General features: G+C 55.3%; 1 protein-coding gene across 2 annotated transcripts; it reads left to right on the forward strand.

Annotated features, from left to right (window-relative positions):
• On the forward strand, positions 1-22,642 carry CUTC (cutC copper transporter). 2 transcript variants are annotated; one of them, XM_045025793.1, is made up of 9 exons: positions 1-114; positions 5,627-5,698; positions 12,166-12,225; positions 12,821-13,033; positions 16,171-16,206; positions 19,569-19,702; positions 21,175-21,202; positions 21,588-21,693; positions 22,200-22,642. In XM_045025793.1, exons 1-9 carry the CDS (start codon positions 69-71, stop codon positions 22,309-22,311), a joined length of 807 nt encoding a protein of 268 aa, XP_044881728.1. In that variant the 5' UTR covers positions 1-68; the 3' UTR covers positions 22,312-22,642. The 2 variants fall into 2 exon arrangements, with proteins under 2 accessions (XP_044881728.1, XP_044881729.1); XM_045025794.1 differs by having other exon boundaries at positions 12,824-13,033.
• Positions 22,643-23,745: the final 1,103 nt, after the last annotated feature.

The following is a 23,745-nucleotide window of genomic DNA, read 5'->3' on the forward strand; positions in this document are numbered from 1 at the left end:
CGGACATGTGACCAGGGCGAGTCAGTTCCGCCGTCTCCGGACTCAGCGGGGCGGAGGGTGAATTGGCTATGGAGAGACGGGACCGGAAGCGGGGCTCGGGGGCCGGAAATGCGGGTGAGCGGGTGGAGCTGGGGCCGGAAGTGCTGGCGAGGATCTGGCAGAGCCGGGGGCGGAGCCCCGGATGGGCCTAGGGCTGGCGGGCCGGGATCAGCTCCGCGCCTGTAGCCTGCGGGGCGGGGCCCGGGCCGGTCCTGGCTGCGTGTGAACCGGGGTGGCGCCGCTTCGGAGTCACTGCGGCTCCCAGCGGCTGGCAGGAGGCGCGGGCTGGGCGCTGGGGCGGCGCGTCGTGCCGTGGGTGGGGTCCCTCGTGGGCCTGGCGCGTCCCGTGGGAAGCAGGGCGGGCCCGCTACGCGTCTCTCTGCGCTGGGTCCTGCTGCCTGTGGGCGAGACGGGGCTGCCTGGAGACCCCCAGCTGGAAAACACACACCGAGTGCAATGGGAGTCGCAGCTCGCTCCAAGCGAGCCCGGGTTGGGAGCTGCCCCTGTGATGCCAGACTAGGGGGGGCAGGTAGCGAGTGTGCAGCAGCGTGACCGAGTGTGGAACGAAGCGAACCAGAGGCGTTGTGTAGAGGAGCCTGACGGAGGTGCAGGGAAAGGAGACTCTCTCACAGGAGAGCAAGGGAATAGGCAGCCTATGCAGCACAGGGGTCAGGTGCCAGACTCTTGCTTTTGTAGCTTTCATGCCAACAAATTGGGGGATGGGTTTTCAGAGGGAGTAGGTGGGGCTGCACTTACTCTTTAGATGATACAAAGGCCTGGTGCACACCTATGTCAAGGGTGTCAGGCTACAGCCCCTCTTGCAACTCCTCCAGAACCGTGAACTGAGGTTCTGGCTACACTTTTCCCTTCACTTGTTTATTCTCACACTCCCCATTCATGACCCCACCAAGGTGCGAGACTCTCTCGTCAGCCTCCTCCTGGCACTGGCCAAGGTGGCCAGCCACCAGACCAGGAGAAAGCTCGATGGCAGGTGCTTTTTGACTGTGGGACCTGTTTCCATTCCCTTGTCATATCACATCTCCAAGCAGAGTTTCTCTTGGCAATGTCCGGTGACTCCTGGGCCTTGTCTGCACTTGAAATGCTACAGCAGTGCAGCTGCAGTGCTTCAGTGTGGACATTACCTATCCCTACAGGAGGGGTTCTCCCATCGGCAGAGGTAATCTACCTCCCCAAGAGGCAGCAGCTAGGTCAACAGAAGAATTCTTCCATTGACCTAGTGCTGTCTACATGGGGATTTAGGGGTATGGCTACACTTGCAAATTTGCAGCGCTGCAGCAGGGTGTGAAAAAACACCCTCTGCAGCGCTGCAAATTGCGGCGCTACAAAGCGCCAGTGTAGTCAAAGCCCCAGCGCTGGGAGCGCGGCTCCCAGCGCTGTCCGTTATTCCCCACAGGGAGCTGGAGTACGGACAGCGCTGGGAGAGCTTTCTCCCAGCGCTGGGGCTTTGACTACACTTAGCGCTTCAAAGCGCTGCCGCGGGAGCGCTGCCGCGGCAGCGCTTTGAAGCGCTAATGTAGCCATAGCCTAGGTCAGCTTAACTATGTCACTCTGGAGTGTGGCTTTTTCACACCCCTGAGCGACTTAGCTGAGTTGATTTAATTTTCTAGTATAGACCAGCCATTAGACTCCTTTCAGGAAGAGTGGGCACTGTCTGGGGTTCTTTGCTTGGTGCCCCTATCTGGAGTCCTCATGTCCAAACCAACACTCACACTCCCATTCCTATTTTTGCACTTATTGTCTCCAAATTCAATTGTGGCCTGTGCTTTGTGGTTCCACCCCCTCAGTAAAGGGGGCAGGCCTTTAATTTTGGCTCGCTTATCCTAGGACTCTCAGAGAAATCATGCCTCACCAATCTATTAGAATTCTTTGAGGATGTCAACAAGCATGTGGACAAGGGTGATCCACTGGATATAGTGTACTTAGATTTTCAGAAAGTCTTTGACAAGGTCCCTCACCAAAGGCTCTTAAACAAAGTAAGCTGTCATCGGATAAGAGGGAAGGTCCTCTCATGGATCAATAACTGTTTAAAAGATAGGAAACAAAAGGATAGGTCAGGTCAGTTGTCAAAATGGAGTGAGCTAAATAGCATACTCTCCGAAGGATGTGTACTGGGACCAGTGCTGTTCAACATGTTCATAAATGATCTGGAAAAGGGGTAAACAGTGAGATGGCAAAATTGGCAGATGATACAAAACTATTCCAGATAGTTACGTCCAGACTGACTGCAAAGAGCTACAAAGGGTTCTCTCAAAACCGGGTGACTGGGCAACAAAATGGCAGATGAAATTCAGTGTTAAGTGCAAAGTAATGCACATTGGAAAACATAATCCTAACTATACATACAAAATGATGAGGTCTAAATTAGCTGTTACCTCTCAGAAAAGAGATCTTGGAGTCATTGTGGATAATACTATAATACAGACCTGCACAACATACGGTCCGCGGAGCCTCACTGTGCAGCCCGCAGGGGGGATTCTGAATCCCACGCATGCGGCACTCTGCGGGCAGCCCAGAGCCCTTTGAACCCCAGCCGCAGCCGGGAGTCAGAGGGCTCTGGGCTGCCCACAGCGCCGGGGAGCCCAGAGCCCTTTAAATCCCAGCCGCGGCTGGGAGTCAGAGGGCTCTGGGCTGCCCGCAGCCGCGGGGAGCCCAGAGCCCTTTAAATCCCAGCCGCCGCCGGGATTCAAAGGGCTCTGGCTGCCCGCAGCGGAGGGCAGCCCAGAGCCCTTTGAATCCCGGCCAGCGGCTGCTGATTGCCCCCTCCACGGACCCCTGCCCTAACTGCCCCCCAGGACCTCCACCCCCTATCGAACACCGCTGGTCCTTGTCCCCTGATACTCCTCTCCCAGGACCCCACCCCCTATCTAACACCGCTGGTCCTTGTCCCCTGATACTCCTCTCCCAGGACCCCTGCCCCTAACTGCCCCTTGGGACCTCAGCCCCTATCTAAGCCTCCCTTCTCCTTGTCCCCAACTGCTCCCTTCTGAGATCCTCCCAACTTCCTCTCATGACCTCACCCTCTACCTGTCCCCTGATGAACCCCTGAGACTCCCATGCCTATCCAACTGCTGCCTGTCCCCTGACTGCCCCCCCGAACCTCTGCCCCATCCAACCCCCCCTGCTCCCTGTCCCTTGACTGCCCCCCAGAACCCCCTATCCATTCTCCCATCTCCAGCCCCCTTACCGTGCCACTCAGACCAGCATGTCTGGCTCCATGCAGCTCTAGACATGTTGCTGCCATGCTCCCCCGTGGAACCCACAGCCCCCCCCCCCCCCCCCCAGCACCTGCCTTCCAGATTTGAACACCTCAAATTTCAGGAGTGCTCAAGCTCAGTTTGGGCAGCTGTTACTTCATTTCTCCCAAATCAAATATACTGATCCACTGTAACTTGCTGTAGAAAAAGTAGGATAAAATTGAGCAAGAAATGCTTATTAGGACTGGAATTGCTATTTTCAGCAGCCATTGCCTTTTTGTTTGTTTAAAAGGAAGACAGTGATATTGCATTGGCAAATTCCCCATAGAAAGAAAGAGTGGAACAAAAGAATAATAAAGGCACCTCAACTTTTCCTCATTTATGGAGGGCAGTCTTATAATATGCATCCAGATATCCTCCAATCACACAAGCTGAAAATTGTTCCACTTTACTGCAGCTCTGTAACCACATGGGAACCAATCCTGTCTGTGTTTTGTGCACATCCAAAATTCCTGCTGAATGACTCACCCTGGGAGCGAGTTACCAGTGACCCAGGGCTGGGGCAGCAGGAGGTGTGAAGGGGGGGCACTGGTGGGGGGGAGCCCAGGGCTGGGGCAGCAGCAGGGTGGGGGGAGGGCACTGGTGGGGAGGAAAGGGGGAAGCCCAGTGCTGGGGCGGCAGGGGGTGTGGGTGGGGGGAGAGCCCAGGACTGGGGCAGCAGGGGGGTACAGAGGGGAGCCCAGGGCTGGGACGGGGGGCAGCCAAATTTTCTTTTGCTTGGGGCAGCAAAAAACCTAGAGCTGGCCCTACTGGGTTCCCCCAGCCGCCGGAGCACCGGGCCCTTTAATTTGCCCCGAGGGCTCCCAGCCACCTCTTCAGCTGGGAGCCCCTGGTTGATTTAAAATAAAGTCTCATTTCCCCACCCCCAACCTTCGTTTTTGGCCCACAGCTGTTTTGGTGGGGCGGCGCTGGGGAAGGAGAGTTTGTTTCCGCAGGGCTGGGTGTTTCTGCGGGGCCCGGAGGTTTCAGCCCTTAGCTGTTTTCTTTGGAGGAATGTGGCCCTCGCCGCTTTACGAGTTGTGCAGGCCTGCTATAATATAATGGAGCTATACCTATCTCATAGAGCTGGAAGGGACCCTGAAAGGTCATCAGGTCCAGCCCCCTGCCTTCACTAGCAGGCCTAAGTACTGTTTTTGCCCCAGATCCCTAAGTGGCCCCCTCAAGGATTGAGCTCACAACCTTGGGTTTAGCAGACCAATCTTCAAACCACTGAGCTATCCCTCCCCCTTGATGGGTCTCTGAAAACATCCACTCAGTGTGCAGTGACAGTCAAAAAAGCTAACAATGTTAGGAACCATTAGGAAAGGGATAGGTAATAAAACAGAAAATATCATCATGTTGCTATATAAATACATGGTATGCCCACACATTGAATACTGCATGCAGTTCTAGTCGCCTCATTTCAAAAAGGATATATTAGAATTGAAGAAGGTACAGAGAAAGGCAACAAAAATGATTAAGGGCATGGAACAGCTTCTGTACGAGGAGAAATTAAAAAGATTGATACTGTTCATCTGAGAAAAGAGATGACTAAGGGGGAATATGATAGAAGTCTATAAAATCATGACTGGTGTGGAGAAGGTGAATAGGGAAGTGTTATTTATCCCATCACATAATACAAGAACTAGATGTCACCTGATGAAATTAATAGGTAGCAGGTTCAAACAAAAGGAAGTATTTCTTCACACAATGCACAGTCGACGTTTGGAATTAGTTGCTATGGGATATTGTGAAGGCCAAAAGTATAAGTGGGTTCAAAAAAGAATTATATAAATTCATGGAGGATAGGTCCATCACTGGCTATTAGCCAAAATGGTCAAGGCTACAACTCCATGCTCTGGGTATCCCTAAACATCCAACTGGCAGAAGCTGGGACTAGATGAGCGGGGATAGATCACTAGATAATTGCCCTGTTCTGTTCATTCCCTCTGAAGCACGTGGTCGGAAGACAGGATACTGGGCTAGATGGACCATTGGTCTGAGCCAGTATGGCCATTCTTATGTTCTTTAACATTACAAAGTGGGGATTCACGACCAAAAATAGCTACAGGCAGGTGTGGTCAAAGACCAACCAGGAGTGTATGGTAGAGATGGGAAATGTGGATGTGAGAAGGGTCTGGAGACTGGACACAGTAGGAGATCAGGAGAGGGATCAAGTTGGGCCAACTGGAAACCCCACGTGGGGCAGGAGACTGAAGAGGGGAGGATTGGTTTCCAGGGCTGTAGCTGAGAGAATCCCTGAGCCAAACCCTACCCCTAAGCTGTGACTGGACTGGGCTGCCTCCTTGACTACTCCTGTGTTTCCTTCCTAGGAATGGGTGATGGCTTTCTCATGGAAGTGTGCGTTGACTCAGTGGAATCTGCTGTGAATGCAGAGAGAGGAGGTAAGGAAGAGGGGAACAGCTGGGACTTGACCTGTCCTCGGTGTAATAAAACCTGGCTGGGGTAGAATGCAACAGCCTGTATGGTGCCAAGGCTTCTCCTGAAAGAGAGATTCTCAGTGTTATCAGCTGAGCACTCAGGGGCCTCAGCTTTATTGTACAGACCATCGAGAAGGAAATGGTTCCTGCCCCAAGGAGCTCACAGGCTAATATAGCTGTACGGAGCAGACATAGAGCATGGGATAGTGTGTCCAGTTCTGGTGCCCACCACGCAAGAAGGATGTTTATACATTGGAGATGGTTCAGAGGATAGACACAAGAATGATTAAAGGATTAGAAAACCTGCCTGATAGTGACAGCCACAAGAAGCTGAATCTGTTTAGCTTAACAAAGAGAAGGTGAAGGGGTAACTTGAACACAGTCTATAGGTATCTACTTGGGAAACAAATATTTAATAATGGGCCCTTCAAGCTAGCAGACAAAGATATGACATGATCCAATGGCTGGAAGGTGAAGCTAGACAAATCCAGACTGGATCTGGATCTAGACAAATCCAGACTGGATTCTCCATCACTGTCCTTTTTTAAATCAAGATTGGATGGTTTTTTTAAAGCTCTGCTCTAGTTCAAACAGGAATTATTTCCGGGAACTTCTGTGTGATACAGAAGGTCAGATTAGCCTCAGAATTTAGGAATGTTTACTACTAGAAATCTGCAGCTAAGGTATGTCAGTCAATGTGTGCATCAGCCCTCACAAGCTAACCAGGGCTGGCCCAATACTTAGATACAAGATCTCCAAGAGACAATGACCCAGGTCCAAGCACAGTGCTAGGTGGTGGTATGACATTCTGTACCTTGGGGGAGCACCCTGTAATCCCCATATTCCTCATTTATATATAATTGTGATTTTGCATATAAAGCAGGCCGTGTGTGGTGTCGGGAAAGGTTATGATCTGCTGAAAGTCATTGTTCTATACATATATGTATGTCATTAATGCACATGAAGTTATGTGAATTGTGTTGTATGGTTGTCAGTAAAACATGCTGTAAGTTGGGAATCAGACAGATATTAGCTCCCCAGAGGCAACAGCAAGGAAAGTAACCAACGCCCGGGCGGGGTGTCAAACAACCCATCAACAGCCATTGTCCAGCAAGGGAGCTACAATTCAGTGACTCCCTGCATGAGGCCACACCAGGGGAATTGCTCAACCTTTCCTGTAGACTCAGCAATGCCCCTCAGACATGCCTAGACGTGTGTGTTCTCCAAGCACATGGGACTGAGGGTATAGAACAGAGCAGGCCCATGTTTCGTCTTTTCTCCTGGCCCCACCTATGCTGCAAGCAACAAAGACACTGAAGCCTTGTCTACATTGGCGAGTTTCTGCGCAGTAAAGCAGCTTTCTGCGTTGTAACTCCCGAGATGTACACACTGCCATGCCACTTAGTGCGCAGAAACTGCACAGTATCAGCGCTCTAAAAACCACCCCGACAAGAGGCATACAGCTTTTTGGGCCGGGGGTTGAGCACTGCGGTGCCAGTGTAGACACCCTGTTCGATTACAGCACTGTGATTGGCCTCCGGGGCGTGTCCCACAATGCCTGTTCTCGCCTCTCTGCTCATCGGTTTGAACTCTACTGCCCTGCCCTCAAGTGACCAACTGTCATCCCTACCCCATAAATTCCTTGGGAATGTTGAAAGTCCCCTTCCTGTTTGCTTGGTGTTGCATGGAGTGGTCTCAGTACATCTTTCCAGGTGACGATGCCTGCTCCACGCACCAGGCAATCCCCTGCTTGGAGCAATGCTGAGCTGATGGACCTTATTGGCATTTGGGGAGAGGAGGCTGTCCCCCAGCTGCGCTCCAGCCGTAGGAATTATGATACCTACGGACAGATTTCACGATGCATGACAGAAAGTTGGCCATGACCGGGACACACTGCAGTGCAGGGTCAAAGTGAAGGAGCTGCGGAACGCCTACCACAAGGTGCACGAGGCAAACCGCCACTCCGGTGCTGCGCCCACAAGCTGCTGGTTCTACAAAGAGCTGGACGCGATACTTGGTGGTGACTCCACCTCCACTGCGAAGGCCACTGTGGATACTTCGGTGGCTCACGTGCCAGTCGAGAGTGGACCGAGCCAGGAGGAGGAAATCTTGGACAAGGATATGGAGGGGGACCCGGAGGCAGAAGACAACTCAGAGATGAGTGATGCATGCAGCCCGGAGTTCTTCTCTACCCCAGAGGAGGCCAGTCACAGCTGTTGGAGCTTGGCAAAGCGCAAACAGGAGAGGAGGCCCCTGGTAAGTGGCTTTGATTTTGGGAATCGCTGAAGCGAGTTGTTGGGGGCAGGAGGGTTGCAGAAAGCAGGCTTGTGTCTGTATGATGCACGTACCACCACACGCCTAGTCTGAGCGGTGGCACAGGGTGTTGATTGACTCCCTCACTTCACAGGAATCTGTCTCAGAGATCTCCAGGAAACTCTCATGGAGATACTGGGCAATCTGCTCCCGCAGGTTCTTTGGCAGAGCTGCTTTGTTTTTTGCTCCATTAAGGGTAAATTTCCCGCACCTCTCTGCCATCCCTGGATGGGGAGGTGAGGTGGGGAACAGGACGGGGACACCATTGCTGCACACAGGCAAGCCGCATAAGGGCCAGGACAGAAACCTCAGTCTTGGAGAAGACCCTCCCTTGAGTCCCTGCTCACCCTCAGCAGCAAGCTGTCTTCCATAATGAACACAAGCCTGTGGAAAATGTGGGGACAGGAATGGTTATAAGGCCCCACGTCCCCCCTACAGCGATGGCTCTCCCCAAGAGCCACATGCCCAATGTACAGTACAGTCCTGGAACACTGGTTTCCCCTGCCCCTGCGGTTACTCACCAGTTTGGGGGTGTTGTGGCTCATGTGTCCTTGCCTGGGGTCAGCCAGTCAGTGACTGGTATGTGAATAGTGGCTGTGTTTTAAATCACTGTATCAGTGGTCTGTGCATTGCAAACAATCCTGCTTCTGTAAAATGTTTCATTTTGGCTTCACAGATATGACATTGGGAGCCCAGCCTCCCTCTTTGTTATTGCCGGCTGAACGGCTGCACAGAATTAGAAAGCGGCCACGAAGAACTAAGGAGGACTTTCTGTGTGATGTCATGATGCACTCCACCGCTGAGAAACAGGAATTGAAGGAGGGGAGGGACAGCGAGAAGAGGGACTGAAAGGAGCACGCGGCAGGCCAGAACGAAGCCACTGAGCAGCTCTTTAACGTTATGGAGCGCCAAGCAGACACGCTGCAGGCGCTGCTAGCACTGCAAACCAAGCAGCTCCGCACCCACCCTCCCCTGCAGCCACTGTCGCAAAACTCTTTCCACTGCATCCCCCTGACACCGCCAACACACTCTTATCAACCTCCTGGCTCCAGTCTGTACTCGCTGCATTCCACTCCTGCCCCGTCACAGTTCAGCCCTGTGGACTCCCAGTACCCACTGCACTCAACACCCGTCCCTCTGCAGTTTAGCCCTGCTGAAGTACAATACCCACTGCACTGTACTCCAAAGGAAAAGGTTGGATATGATACCTGGACATACACAAATCTTTAACCGCCCCGGGACCCCACCTCCTCCTGGGACCCTCCCTTACCCCATCCTCCTCAGTGCTGATGTGTTTTTTTGGTTGTCTCTCTCCTCCGGTTGTTGTTTTTTAATAAACTAATTGTTTGGGTTTGAAAGCAATCTTTAATCCATTAATTGAAAGCAAACAGAGCCCTGCAAAGCAGCAGGCAATTTTCTTACACCATAGTGCATCATCTGCACCAATCACAATCCCTTCCTAGCATTACAAGTACTGCACTCCCAAGCATAGCAACAAATATTAATGGCTTCCTGCTTCAAATTGCTGCCTCAAGGCATCCCTGATTCTTATGGCCCCGCGCTGTGCCCCTCTAATAGCCCTGGTCTCTGGCTGGTCAAATTCAGCCTCCAGGCACTGAGCCTCAGCGGTCCAGCCCTGAGTGAAGCTTTCACCCTTCCTTTCACAAATATTATGGAGCGTACAGCATGCGGCTATAAGCATAGGAATATTGTCATCGGCCAGGTCCAGCCTCCCATACAGGCAGCACCAGCGAGCCTTTAAACGGCCAAAAGCACACTCAACAGGCATTCTGCACTTGCTCAGCCTGTTGTTGAACAGCTCCTTGCTGCTGTCAAGGTGCCCTATGTATGGCTTCATAAGCCACGGCATTAAGGGGTAGGCGGGATCTCCCGGGATCACAATGGGCATTTTGACTTCCCCTACGGTGATCTTCTGGTCAGGGAAGAAAGTCCCTGCTTGCAGCTTCCTGAACAGGCCAGTGTTCTGAAAGATGCATGTGTCATGCACCTTTCTGGACCATCCTGTGTTAATGTCCGTGAAATGCCTACAGTGATCCACAAGCGCCTGGAGAACCATTGAGAAATACCCCTTCCGATTAATATACTCGGTGGCCAGGTGGTTTGGTGCCAGAATTGGAATATGCATCTCATCTATCACCCCTCTGCAGTGGGAAGCCCATTTGTTCAAAGCCATCCACAATGTTATGCACATTGTCTAGAGCAGAACGTGATTAATGGCTCTGCACACATCCGTCAACACGAGTCTAATGGTTGACTTTCCCACTCCAAACTGGTTAGCGACCAATCAGTAGCAGTCCAGAGTAGCCAGCTTCCACAGTGCAATCGCCACGCACTTCTTCAGCGACAGGGCAGCTCTCATTCTCGTGTCCTTGCGCTGCAGGGCTGGGGCGAGCTCATTACACAGTCCCAGGAATGTGGCTTTACTCATCCGAAAGTTCTGCAGTTGCTACTTGTCATCCCAGACATGCATGACAATGTGATCCCGCCACTCAGTGCTTGTTTCCTGAGCCCAAAAGTGGTGTTCCACCGTGCTCAGCACCTCCGTGAATGCCACAAGCAATCTTGTGTTGTAGCTACTACACATGACGAGATCAGTGTCGCACTCCTCTTGCCTTTATACGCCACTGCCACTCATGACTTGTTAGTCAGAGCAAGCAGCATGCTGGTCAACAGTGTGGGATCCATTCCTGCAGACTGAAGAGGCAGAGTGTGCAGTACACAAACTATTGAAAGATGGCGCCAAATGTGGATGGAAGCACAGGGATTGCTGGGATGCAAAGCAGTGCATCATGGGGCATTGGGACATAGGGTGACCAGACAGCAAATGTGAAAAATTGGGATGGGGGTGGGGGGTAATAGGAGCCTATATAAGAAAAAGACCCAAAAATCAGGACTGTCTCTATAAAATCGGGACATCTGGTCACCCTATTGGGACAGGACGCAGGATGCCCCGCAACTCCCTCTGCCTTCCCACAACTCTTAGCAGCAGAAGAGGAAGAGATGCTCTGTGGGATAGCTACCCAGAGTGCACCGCTCCGAATACTGCTGCAAGTGCCAAAAGTGTGAACACGCTATTGCGCAGTCAGCTGACAGTGTGAACACACAATAGCAATTTCCCTTCAGTACTCTCTGAGCGGCGCTGTAACTGCTGGTGCTGTAACTCTGCCAGTGTTTCCTGAGAAGAAGACCGAAGACTCCAGCAGAGGAGACTGGCCCAGATTTAAGGGACAAATCTGTATATTAAGGACTGCAATATACAGTGGGTTGAGAAAAACTGCTTAGTCTATTTGTTGCCCAGTCTAGTAGGGTTGAGAGTGTAGACTGCATGCTTATATTTTATTTCTTTTGGTAACTAACTCTCACTCTTTGCCTAACACTTATAGTTACTTAAAATCTATCTTTTGTAGTCAATACATTTGTTTAACTGTTTATCTTTACTAGTGAGTTTGCCTGAAGTGTGTGGCAAATCTTCTCAGATTTGCAAAGGCTGGTGTATGTCCACTTTCCATTGATGAAGTGGTGGACCAACTAATAAATTTGCACTGCTCTCTTGAGCAGTGCAAGACTGTATATTCCTGAGGCACAGTGTTGGGAGCTGGGGGGATTCAGCCGGTGTCTTTCTCTGTGTGATTCATGAGTGGCTCTGGGAGCATTCATGCAATCCAGCTGGGTGTGGGGTTCCACATGCGTTTGTGCTGAGTGATAACAGCACCTGGAGGGGTTTGCTGCTGATCACTAGCAAGGCTTTGTGAGAGACAGCCCACACTGGAGAGAGTCAGAGGGGCACAGCGGTCCCACAGTCCCAGGTTGCACCCCAGGGAATCCCGTCACAGGTGGTGTGAGGCAGAGAGAAGGGCAGGTGACTCTCCCTTTTGGCACAGTGCTCTGGCCTCCAGGTGTATCACCCTGATGGGAGGGCAGGGGCCTGTTATTCTAGTGTCCTGACTCTGCAGGCTGTAGGTCCCATTTTTCTGTCTCCCAGTGGCCCTTTTCCATAAGCCCCAGTTCCCTTCCTTGGTCCATGTGGCCTTCTCAGTAGTCCAGAGGGATGGTTTGTGCCCCTAACTTAGCAACTATTACTCGGTCTCTTGTCCCAGGTGCTGGCCGGATCGAGCTGTGTGCTGGCCTGATGGAAGGAGGAACCACGCCCAGTATGGGTGAGTGCCCGAGGGCATTTTGCTCATACAGGGTCATCAGGACTACTGCCCTGCAACTGCACCAATGGAATACGTACTGGGGCAGCATTCAGTGGGCCCAGGGCCAGTCCTGCAGGAAGACTCAGACTGCGTCTGCTCTGAGATCAGAGCCAATTTGTGCATTCTCTGAAGCCTCCTGTCCAGTGTGCCCAAACTTTGCCAGTGTCCATGGAGTTCAGTGGCTGCTCTACCCTCCAGGGCCTCAGTGCAGGGAGCAGGCCCCACGTGTCTTGGATTTGTCAGGGAGCCTCCCAGATCTTCAGCTGGCCCAGCCATGGAAGTTGCATCCCCATCCCTTCAGCACCTCACTTCCATCCAGCTAGCTCTTCACTCCTGCTCTCCTTTATTCTCCTCTGCCCTGCTGACAGGGGGGCCCAGGGATTCCTGCCTAATTCCCATGATCCAGGATACTGGGGGTCAAAGGTCCCTTCCCATCTCTGAACCCCAGGTGAGGCTCTCCTGCTGGACAGAAGTGAGGGCTGGGAGGCCTCTCTAGTGGGGAGGGTAGGTGTCTGCCCTGCTTGTCCCCATGCTGAGCTGTCTCTGTCTGTCCCAGCAGGGCTCCTGCAGGTGGTGAAGCAGTGTGTGCGGGTCCCAGTGTTTGTGATGATCCGCCCTCGTGGGGGGGATTTCCTCTACTCCGACCGGGAGTTGGAAGTGATGAAGGCTGATATCCGCCTAGCCAAGCTGCATGGGGCCGATGGGCTGGTGTTTGGGGCCCTGACTGAGGACGGGCGCATCGACACAGAGCTCTGCACAGCCCTGCTGGGTAAGGAGGCCCCCAGTTATGGGGTTTGCTCTGACAGATGGTGGCAGCTTGGTGCTGTCTGACCTGGTGATGCTGGAAGATGCCGTGTAGGTTGCTCTGGCTAGTGATAGCTGGCTGGGGTCTGGCTCCCTCACTCCAGCCTCTCCTGGTTTCATGCTGCCATCTACCCCACAGCATTGTAGGTGAGCGCTTTGCAGACAGACAGCACGGCTGCCCCCGGGACTTCCCAGCATGAAACAGTCTTGGGCGAGATGAGGTGGTAAGGGAGGAAGAGGCTCATGCAGGGTTCATGCAGGAGAGACCAGTATATTTTATGGCAAGAAAACTCCCCCGCACCTTCCTTTCCTACTTGTGGGTGAGAGCAGAGCTGGCTCAGAAACCTTGGTAAAGATGCCCAGGAAGTGCTTGTCTTGGCCAGACCTCGCTCTGAATTTTTCTCTTTTCCAAAATTGCTGAGAAAAACAGGGCAAAAAAGGAGAAATGAAAAAATGCATAAAGTGGGTACAGCTGGCGTTGCCTGGAGCGGCTGGGCTGTGGAAGACCCGAACGCTTTCTGAGCCAAGGGAGGAAAGGTGCAGCGAGAGGAGAGGGCTCTGTCCAGGACTCTGCACCCTATGTGACATGGGATGGTTTGCAGGGGCTGGTATAGTCAACAGAGGACACAGCTTGAGCTTTGTCAGGAAAATGACCAGCTCTGGTCCATTGGTGCTGAGTGCCAGCTGAACCTCCTGGGGACAGCCTAAGGAAACGAAGGAGCAGGAGCAGTCCACAGTGGAGGGCTGTGTGGAAGTGGTGGAAAAGCAGAGGAGAGCTCAGAGGGGTTGACTCTCTGGCTTCCCACATAGCTTTGATCCTGACCCTTCCCCCACCTGTGTGATGGGAGAGCAGACTCCTTTCTGACTGCCTAGAAATGGTCCCTGCAGAGGAAGCTGTCTCTGAAAAGAGCGAGAGTCCCTCCCTGTGAATCAAAAGATAAGGGTGATGTAGGCAGCTCCCTGCCTAACAGCCAGGATAAAGATCAGCCCTTGAAAGCAGCTGCTGACAGCTAGTCATAAACAGAGGTGAAAGTAAGTTGGTACAGCGTGGTACGGAGTACCGGTTAAAAAAAAAAGGTGCAGTAGTGTACCGGCAAATAATGGAGCATTCAGTACTGGCTCACTTTCACCTCTTTGGGCTGAATAACAAAAAGTTCAAATTCAAGCCTAATAAAAGCTTGGAAAGGGAAAACTCACTGTCACATTTGTTTGTTGTTTCTCTCCTTCTCCTCCTCCAGCCAGGCTGCCCGACACGGCTAGGCTCCGTGTTCCCCCGTCCCTCCCACTCAGCAGGGGCTGCAGGGGCTCCCCCTAGCTTGTAGCAGGGAGCAGGGGGACTGGCTGAGGGAGAAGTCTCCCCAGGTAGTCTGCTGCCTGCATAGGAACAGTTTAAACTTCGCTGTTCACTCCATGGTCTGAACCATGGGATTCGGGGCTATTTCTGGCATCCTTGTTAATTTCACTCACCCCCTTGTTGGGGGTGAGGGGTGACCAAAGCTGGGGCAGTTCTTTTCTACCCCCTGGATGAGGCGATCTTCAATAAAATAATACACAAAAAATACAATCAAAATCAGGAATCATTTCCAAGTTCAAATCTATGATACAACAACCATGAGTGAAATTAACAAGGATGCCAGAAATAGCCCCGAATCCCACGGTTCAGACCATGAACGGCTAAGTTTAAACTGTTCTTATGCAGGCAGCAGGCTACCTGGGGCGGCTTCTCCCTCAGCCAGTCCCCCTGCTCCCGGCTACAAGCTAGAGGGGAGCCCCTGCAGCCCCTGCTGAGTGTGGGGGTCAGGGGAACGTGGAGCCTAGCCGCGTCAGGCAGCCTGGCTGGAGGAGGAGGAAGAAGGACAAGGAGAAAAATGTGACAGTGAGTTTTCAGTTTTTCAGGCTTATTCCAATAGTAAAATTTTATTACAGACAGTACTGGTGGTAGTAGTAATAGTGGCTTTATTTTCTATATCTAAGTCATGCAATGGGAGGGATCCATGAAGTATGTAGGGGAGGTGGGTTGCTTGTCTTTGGACTGTAGGATAAGAAATGTAACTTACTTCCCCCTGGCCCCGCCCCTTCTGTCTGAGGCCCCGCCCCTTCGGGGGGGGCAGAGTGGGACCCGTACGGTAAGAGCTGTATTTTACTTTCACCCCTGCTCATAAATGGAATAAAGTTTTGATGCTTCCATGGTGGGACTAGAGACCCACTAACTGGAGGCAAAGAATTTGTTATCCAGAGAGAGTCTGGACAGACAGGGGAGAAGCACCCACCCCGGTCCCAGCAATCACTGGGTCATTCACAGTGGTGGCAGCAGTGTGTATCTGAGGGAATATGGACTCAGCTATGCCCTCCTGGGATGCTGGTTCCTTTCAGTGTCTCAGACAAAGGAGCTGTGATGTGGCTGGGTACTCCCTTCAGACACTTGGAAACATTCCAGCCAGTGTCAGGTTTGTTCCCCTGGTTTCCCAGGCCCTCCACCCCACCGGGTTGATCCTTTCTCCTTAATGCACACCGTGAGTGGGGCTGGGTGTAGAGGGACTCTAGGCACAAACCCAGTTTATCACTGTTGTCAGGGCCATTGATGGAGGCTCTGTCAGCTACACAAAAGCTGGCAATCCGGTCGGCCGTTCCACCATTGCGATGCAGAGCACCCTGTGCTAGTCTCCCATTCGGGCTCTTTCTGTGATGCGTAGCCCCGTCTTCCGTGAGCCTAAAGCACAGTACGCAATAGGGAGTGGAATTTAGGATTGCAGTGCTCAGCCGCACGGATGGGCTACTGTCTCAGCCCTTCCCAGGGCTGCAGGGCAGTTCATACACAAGGAGCTTCACAGAAAACACATGGAGACTTTAAAAGGCCCATAAATATACGAACCGTGCCTGAGCCTAGGTAGCCTGGGCCTCTCCAAAGGCTGGTGGAGGAAACAGCCATCTCACCTCTCCAGCTTGGCTATGCTCCCTGCTGGGCTCTCCAAAGATGGTCCAGGAGTTGTCTTTGGGCCAATCTTTCAGCAGTTGGGAAGGGAAAGGGACCCCACTCTGATGCAGGAGCCTCTTCTCACACGGCGAGGCCTGCGCTGACCACGTGAACTCTTCTCTTTGCAGCTGTTTGTCGTCCCCTGCCAGTCACCTTCCACCGAGGTGAGTTGTTGTCTGTGCTGTCCTGCTGTGACAGAGCTGGCCAGGCTCTGTGGCCGTGCCCCCGCCCCGGGGTTTTGAGGGCCCAGGCTCTGTGGCCGTGCCTCTGCCCGGGACTCTGAGGGCCCAGGCTCTGTGGCCGTGCCCCCGCCCGGGGCTCTGAGGGTTCAGGCTCTGTGGCCGTGCCCCCACCGGGGGCTCTGAGGGCCCAGGCTCTGTGGCCGTGCCTCTGCCCGGGGCTCTGAGGGCCCAGGCTCTGTGGCTGTGCCCCCGCCCGGGGCTCTGAGGGTTCAGGCTCTGTGGCCGTGCCGCTGCCCGGGGCTCTGAGGGTTCAGGCTCTGTGGCCGTGCCTCTGCCCGGGGCTCTGAGGGCCCAGGCTCTGTGGCTGTGCCCCCGCCCGGGGCTCTGAGGGTTCAGGCTCTGTGGCCGTGCCGCTGCCCGGGGCTCTGAGGGCCCAGGCTCTGTGGCCGTGCCCCCGCCCGGGGCTCTGAGGGCCCAGGCTCTGTGGCCGTGCCCCTGCCCGGGGCTCTGAGGGCCCAGGCTCTGTGGCCGTGCCCCTGCCCGGGGCTCTGAGGGTTCAGGCTCTGTGGCCGTGCCCCCACCTGGGGCTCTGAGGGTTCAGGCTCTGTGGCCGTGCCCCTGCCCGGGGCTCTGAGGGCCCGGGCTCTGTGGCCGTGCCCCTGCCCGGGGCTCTGAGGGTTCGGGCTCTGTGGCCGTGCCCCTGCCCGGGGCTCTGAGGGCCCGGACTCTGTGGCCGTGCCCCTGCCCGGGGCTCTGAGGGTTCAGGCTCTGTGGCCGTGCCCCTGCCCGGGGCTCTGAGGGTTCAGGCTCTGTGGCCGTGCCCCCGCCTGGGGCTCTGAGGGTTCCGGCTCTGTGGCCGTGCCCCCGCCCGGGGCTCTGAGGGTTCAGGCTCTGTGGCCGTGCCCCTGCCCGGGGCTCTGAGGGTTCAGGCTCTGTGGCCGTGCCCCTGCCCGGGGCTCTGAGGGTTCAGGCTCTGTGGCCGTGCCCCTGCCCGGGGCTCTGAGGGCCCAGGCTCTGTGGCCGTGCCCCCGCCCGGGGCTCTGAGGGCCCAGGCTCTGTGGCCGTGCCCCCGCCCGGGGCTCTGAGGGCCCAGGCTCTGTGGCCGTGCCCCCGCCCGGGGCTCTGAGGGCCCAGGCTCTGTGGCTGTGCCTCCGCCCGGGGCTCTGAGGGTTCAGGCTCTGTGGCCGTGCCCCTGCCCGGGGCTCTGAGGGCCCAGGCTCTCTGGCCGTGCCCCTGCCCGGGGCTCTGAGGGTTCAGGCTCTGTGGCCGTGCCCCCGCCTGGGGCTCTGAGGGCCCAGGCTCTGTGGCCGTGCCCCCGCCCGGGGCTCTGAGGGCCCAGGCTCTGTGGCCGTGCCCCCGCCCGGGGCTCTGAGAGCCCAGGCTCTGTGGCTGTGCCTCCGCCCAGGGCTCTGAGGGTTCAGGCTCTGTGGCCGTGCCCAGGCTCTGTGGCCGTGCCCCTGCCCGGGGCTCTGAGGGCCCAGGCTCTGTGGCCGTGCCCCTGCCCGGGGCTCTGAGGGTTCAGGCTCTGTGGCCGTGCCCCCCGCCCGGGGCTCTGAGGGTTCAGGCTCTGTGGCCGTGCCCCTGCCCGGGGCTCTGAGGGTTCAGGCTCTGTGGCCGTGCCCCTGCCCGGGGCTCTGAGGGCCCAGGCTCTGTGGCTGTGCCTCCACCCGGGGCTCTGAGGGTTCAGGCTCTGTGGCCGTGCCCCTGCCCGGGGCTCTGAGGGCCCAGGCTCTGTGGCCGTGCCCCTGCCCGGGGCTCTGAGGGTTCAGGCTCTGTGGCCGTGCCCCCACCGGGGGCTCTGAGGGCCCAGGCTCTGTGGCCGTGCCTCTGCCCGGGGCTCTGAGGGCCCAGGCTCTGTGGCTGTGCCCCCGCCCGGGGCTCTGAGGGTTCAGGCTCTGTGGCCGTGCCGCTGCCCGGGGCTCTGAGGGCCCAGGCTCTGTGGCCGTGCCCCCGCCCGGGGCTCTGAGGGCCCAGGCTCTGTGGCCGTGCCCCTGCCCGGGGCTCTGAGGGCCCAGGCTCTGTGGCCGTGCCCCTGCCCGGGGCTCTGAGGGTTCAGGCTCTGTGGCCGTGCCCCCACCTGGGGCTCTGAGGGTTCAGGCTCTGTGGCCGTGCCCCTGCCCGGGGCTCTGAGGGCCCGGGCTCTGTGGCCGTGCCCCTGCCCGGGGCTCTGAGGGTTCGGGCTCTGTGGCCGTGCCCCTGCCCGGGGCTCTGAGGGCCCGGACTCTGTGGCCGTGCCCCTGCCCGGGGCTCTGAGGGTTCAGGCTCTGTGGCCGTGCCCCTGCCCGGGGCTCTGAGGGTTCAGGCTCTGTGGCCGTGCCCCCGCCTGGGGCTCTGAGGGTTCCGGCTCTGTGGCCGTGCCCCCGCCCGGGGCTCTGAGGGCCCAGGCTCTGTGGCCGTGCCCCCGCCCGGGGCTCTGAGGGCCCAGGCTCTGTGGCCCTGCCCCCGCCCGGGGCTCTGAGGGCCCAGGCTCTGTGGCTGTGCCTCCGCCTGGGGCTCTGAGGGTTCAGGCTCTGTGGCCGTGCCCCTGCCCGGGGCTCTGAGGGCCCAGGCTCTGTGGCCGTGCCCCTGCCCGGGGCTCTGAGGGTTCAGGCTCTGTGGCCGTGCCCCCGCCTGGGGCTCTGAGGGCCCAGGCTCTGTGGCCGTGCCCCCGCCCGGGGCTCTGAGGGCCCAGGCTCTGTGGCCGTGCCCCCGCCCGGGGCTCTGAGGGCCCAGGCTCTGTGGCTGTGCCTCCGCCCAGGGCTCTGAGGGTTCAGGCTCTGTGGCCGTGCCCAGGCTCTGTGGCCGTGCCCCTGCCCGGGGCTCTGAGGGCCCAGGCTCTGTGGCCGTGCCCCTGCCCGGGGCTCTGAGGGTTCAGGCTCTGTGGCCGTGCCCCCCGCCCGGGGCTCTGAGGGTTCAGGCTCTGTGGCCGTGCCCCTGCCCGGGGCTCTGAGGGTTCAGGCTCTGTGGCCGTGCCCCTGCCCGGGGCTCTGAGGGCCCAGGCTCTGTGGCTGTGCCTCCACCCGGGGCTCTGAGGGTTCAGGCTCTGTGGCCGTGCCCCTGCCCGGGGCTCTGAGGGCCCAGGCTCTGTGGCCGTGCCCCTGCCCGGGGCTCTGAGGGTTCAGGCTCTGTGGCCGTGCCCCCGCCTGGGGCTCTGAGGGTTCAGGCTCTGTGGCCATGCCACTGCCTGGGGGTGGGGGCCGTGCATGACAAGCCCCTGTGCAGGGGTCGCCAATTGTGAGGGAGGCCTTTGGTTCTATGCCCCGGATACATCCACCCCACTTGGCTGGTGAGCTGGCTGAGGGGTGGGACCCAGTGCTGTAGCCTGCCATTATGGTGTCTCTGAGCTACTTTGTTTGGTCTTGCAGCCTTCGACATGGTCCATGATCCTCTTGTGGCCCTGGAGACCCTGGTGTCCCTGGGATTTGAGCGGGTGCTGACCAGTGGTTGTGACAGCTCAGCACTGGAGGGGTTACCCTTAATAAAGAGACTCACAGAACAGGTGCGCGCCCCCTCCCTCTTGCTCTGTTATCCTGACCGCTCACTGCTCTGGGGGGGCTGCCCTGGAGAGCTGGCTGGCACGAACAGTGGCCCCTAGGGAAGCTGTGGCTGGGAGCACCTTCCCCATCTGCTCCGGCTTCTGCACTGGCCCCAGGGGCACATCAGGGCTTTGTGGGTTTGAGCTGTGAGGCCCCCGTGGCAGAGACCTGTGTCTGCCAACAGGGAGGCCACTTGGGCTGCTCTTGCTCACAGGCTACAGATGGGGTGACCTCACAGAGGGGAGGGGCCTTGTCTCTAACTTGCTCTCCCTGTTAGCGTGACAGCACCTGTTGTCCTTCGCACCATATTTGTATTGCGGTAGCACTGGAGGCCCCCTGGGGTATCAGGGCCTGAGCCCTGTCGTGCTAAGTGACACACACAATAGCTCACGATCCCGTTTAAAATGAAATGCAACAAATGGGAGTAAGAAAGGTGCAGGACGAGGAAAGTGAAGCGGGGGCGATGGTGACAGGATCCCAGGGATACCGATGCTCTGAGATGTGGCTTTAATGAGGCCGGCTCATCTGCATGTTTTTCTGTCTGAGACGTACATAAAATCGCGAAGTGCCTCTCTGGAGAGTGTGAGACGGTCTGGCAGTGGGACTGTCAGATGGAAGGCAGCCCAGTGTGATGGTTTATGAATGTTACTGTTGGGAGCAGGCTGGAGTGCCCTGGGGTTGATTGCGTGGGTTGAGGAGGGAGCTGACTAGGCTAGGAGTGGCAGAAGGCAAGGGACAGCTGAGGCTGACAAGGGGGATTGATGAGCGGAGTATAGCTAGGGTGTTGAATGATTTAACTGCTTGTTTCCTGGTTGGTGTGTTTAGGGGGATCTGCAGTCTGGCAGACTTAATTCCAACACCACAAAGAGCTAAGTCTGAGGACATAGTACAGACAGGCATGTATGTGCACACAGACACACTACAGGCACACACAATACTCATACATATGTACATGTACACACACACGTGCATGCACATGGATATGCACACACAAGTGTATTATTGGTTGGCTTGTAAGTTATTGGAGTTCAGAGGGCTCTTGAAAGAAGTGGCTGCAATGTCCGAGGGTCTCTGAGGTTCCTGGGCTGGAGCATGTTAAGTAGGCCAGTCCTTGAGCCGCCAGCCTGTAAGTGTCTCGGGGCCGAGTTTCAGAAGAGCTGGAGGAGTTTCCAGCATGAGTCGCACTGGAGGCACCAGGCTGAGGAATGAAACAAGTCCTGCAGAATCACAAGGTCAGTGGTTTCCTCTAATGTGTCTTGGGGACAGTGCTGTGAGCTCCATGACTGGGCATGTCCTGAGATGTGTGAGTATGAATACCTCATGCTACTCCAAGATCCCCCACATGATAGGCTGTGCATGCAAGTACCGTGGCTCTCCTGTGTGTCAAGCTGGAGTGGGCAAGAGCATTAACACCTGTCACTCTGCTCCTTTTCAGGCTAAGGGCAGGATTGTGGTGGTGCCAGGTAATGACTCTCCTGCAACTTTATGTACGTACTGGGGGCTGAATCCGTCCCTGGCTCCGGGGTCCCAGTCCCATGCACATGCCCAGGTGCATAAGATCCATGTTTCAGCCTTGAGCCATTCTGCTGCCTCACTCTAAGGGCACCAGTCTCGCTTCCTGCTGTGGGCAGTGAAGCCCTGTACAGCTGCCGCGTTCTGTGAGGTCTGGGGATACTCTCTGGATCAGCCAGGGGTCCCAGGCAGCTCCTCATCCAGCCTCCTGTGCCTCTGTGGGGCTGTTTCCCTTTCCTGTCCAGGCTGGGTCTGGTCTTAGGGGCTAGCCACTGGGTGGTGATGCTCAGGATTGTCCTGCTTGAATGTGATGTATGAATGTATTCTTTCCACTAGGGGGTGGTATAACAGAGAGGAACCTGCAGAGGATTCTTGAGGGCTCTGGTGCACCTGAGTTTCACTGCTCTGCTCGCTCAGCCCGGGACTCGGCAATGAAGTTCAGGTAAGAGGTTGTCTCTGCACTAAGCCAGGGTGGAGTTACAGTCTGGCTTGTTCCTCCCACAGCTTTGCTGCCCTGGCACTGAGTCTGCGAATTACACAGAAAACTCCCTGATCCTGCTGATCCCAGGGTGTGAGAATTGTGCTTCGGGTGGGGATGCTGGATATGTGACTCCTGGCACTGGTGTTCTGGGGCACGTGAATCCAGCTGCACTCAGCGTTTGGGGGTGCGAGTCCTGTGCATGTCGAGGTGCCCTGTGCTCAGCTACTGGGAGCATGATTCCTGGCATTAGCGCGCTGGGGCATGTTAATGGAGCACTTGGGCGCATGAGACCTGTGCTGTGGGGGTGCATCTTTATGAGACATGTTTCTAGAAGGTCTGTACTATATTCTTTTAATGCTGGTGCCTCTTGCCTAGAGCTAAGACCCTTTCCTCTGCCTGGGATATCCTTTCTCCCAGCTGTTCCACATTCCAGACAGTAATCAGTCACCTGTTGGTTTTCCTGACAGAAACAGCAGTGTTGCCATGGGAGCCTCTGTCTCTGTCTCCGAATATTCCCTAAAGGTAGCGGATGTTGCTAAAGTGAGGACCCTGAACGCTATTGCAAAGAACATCCTGTAGAGGGCAAGTGCTGAGTGTGGGATAGGAGCGCACAGACCCTGGGATCCTCCCTGCCAGTCTGAACAGATGGGCTCTGGCTTCAGTCTCACAAGGGCTGTCGAGGAAGTGGATACTATAAAGGAACCTGCAGTCTCTTCATTGGCTTCACCTGGACACTCTCCCTGGACTGGAGGCTTAAACTGGCTTTTGTTTTTTTAAACCAAGGACCCATTCCTGACTGTTGTAGTGGCACAAACCATTCAGCAGCAATTGGGAGGGGGGACCTTAGCTAACAGGGTAACTAAATTGTGCACTACCACCAGTGATCGTTAAATAAACACCCTGCAGCCACTCCCGTGTCACTGTCAGAGAGGCTTGATGGTCTGTGTCATGCTATCCAATGTGAATGGTATCTGCTATGGTGAGTCATATGACATGTACTTGCAAAGAGTTATGTACCAGGGAATCTGCCCAAGATGCAGTCAGCACGAAGAAATGATTTCATTCAGAGTTAAGGTCATTTGAATTCAGGACTCTCGCTTTCAGGCTGATTTAGCAATCTGTGGCTAAGGTTGGCAGAGTCGTTCAGGAGACATTGAACTGAGAACTATATCTAGAACTCAAACACCACACAGGTTCTGCTGACAAAGCTTGTCAGCCTCATAAACAGAAAGCTCAGGTCTCATCCCCTTTTCTTAAAGAAAACCACAGGGAAATCAATTGAAGAAATCCTGGAGTTAGTACAAAGAACAAATTGTAGCCTTTTATTTTATTTAAAATGAATTTAGTAATGTGGTATTAAACCACCGTGGGTTCGGCTCTGGTGGCTACAGTTTCAAGCTTAACAGAGTGAAAGTCACCTCTGCTACTTGCTTCAGATTTAGAGTCTCTAGGAACACATAAAAGACCAAGGGTAGTGACCACACACACATTTACCAGTACAAGTCTCTTACAAAGTTTTATTAAAGTTACCTGCAAAATTATGGTTACCCAAGCATATAGAAATTCTATACAGACCTATGCACAAGTTACAAATATAGTTATAGTCACATCCTCCTAGATAGTGTTAGGGTCTGATGGGTCTCTCATGGATTGATCCTCAGAAGAGGGATGGTTCCTGCTGGGTTTCCCATAGGGAGTTCAATTGTCTCACTCTGGGCACCCTCTTTTATAATGTGATTCTGGCTATACCTCATTAACATTTGGGCACATTGTGTACCCTGCGATTAGGGCATGTGTTAGAGAAATGCGACTACCGGGGATCTTCTAAGCAAAAAATTACTCTTACTGTTAATTTTTTGCAATATTACCCTTGGTGCATCTTTTCCCATAATCTTGTGGCACAGGTTCATTCTTTGGTCACTTACTTATGTCCAGCATTTCTCAAGTCTATGGCCTAGTAAGGCTAAGCTGATATCTGATAGGTCTCAGCCTGCAGGCCTTGCGTTTCAGCCC

This window comes from Mauremys mutica, chromosome 7, assembly GCF_020497125.1.
Source record: "Mauremys mutica isolate MM-2020 ecotype Southern chromosome 7, ASM2049712v1, whole genome shotgun sequence".
NCBI lineage: Eukaryota > Metazoa > Chordata > Testudines > Geoemydidae > Mauremys > Mauremys mutica.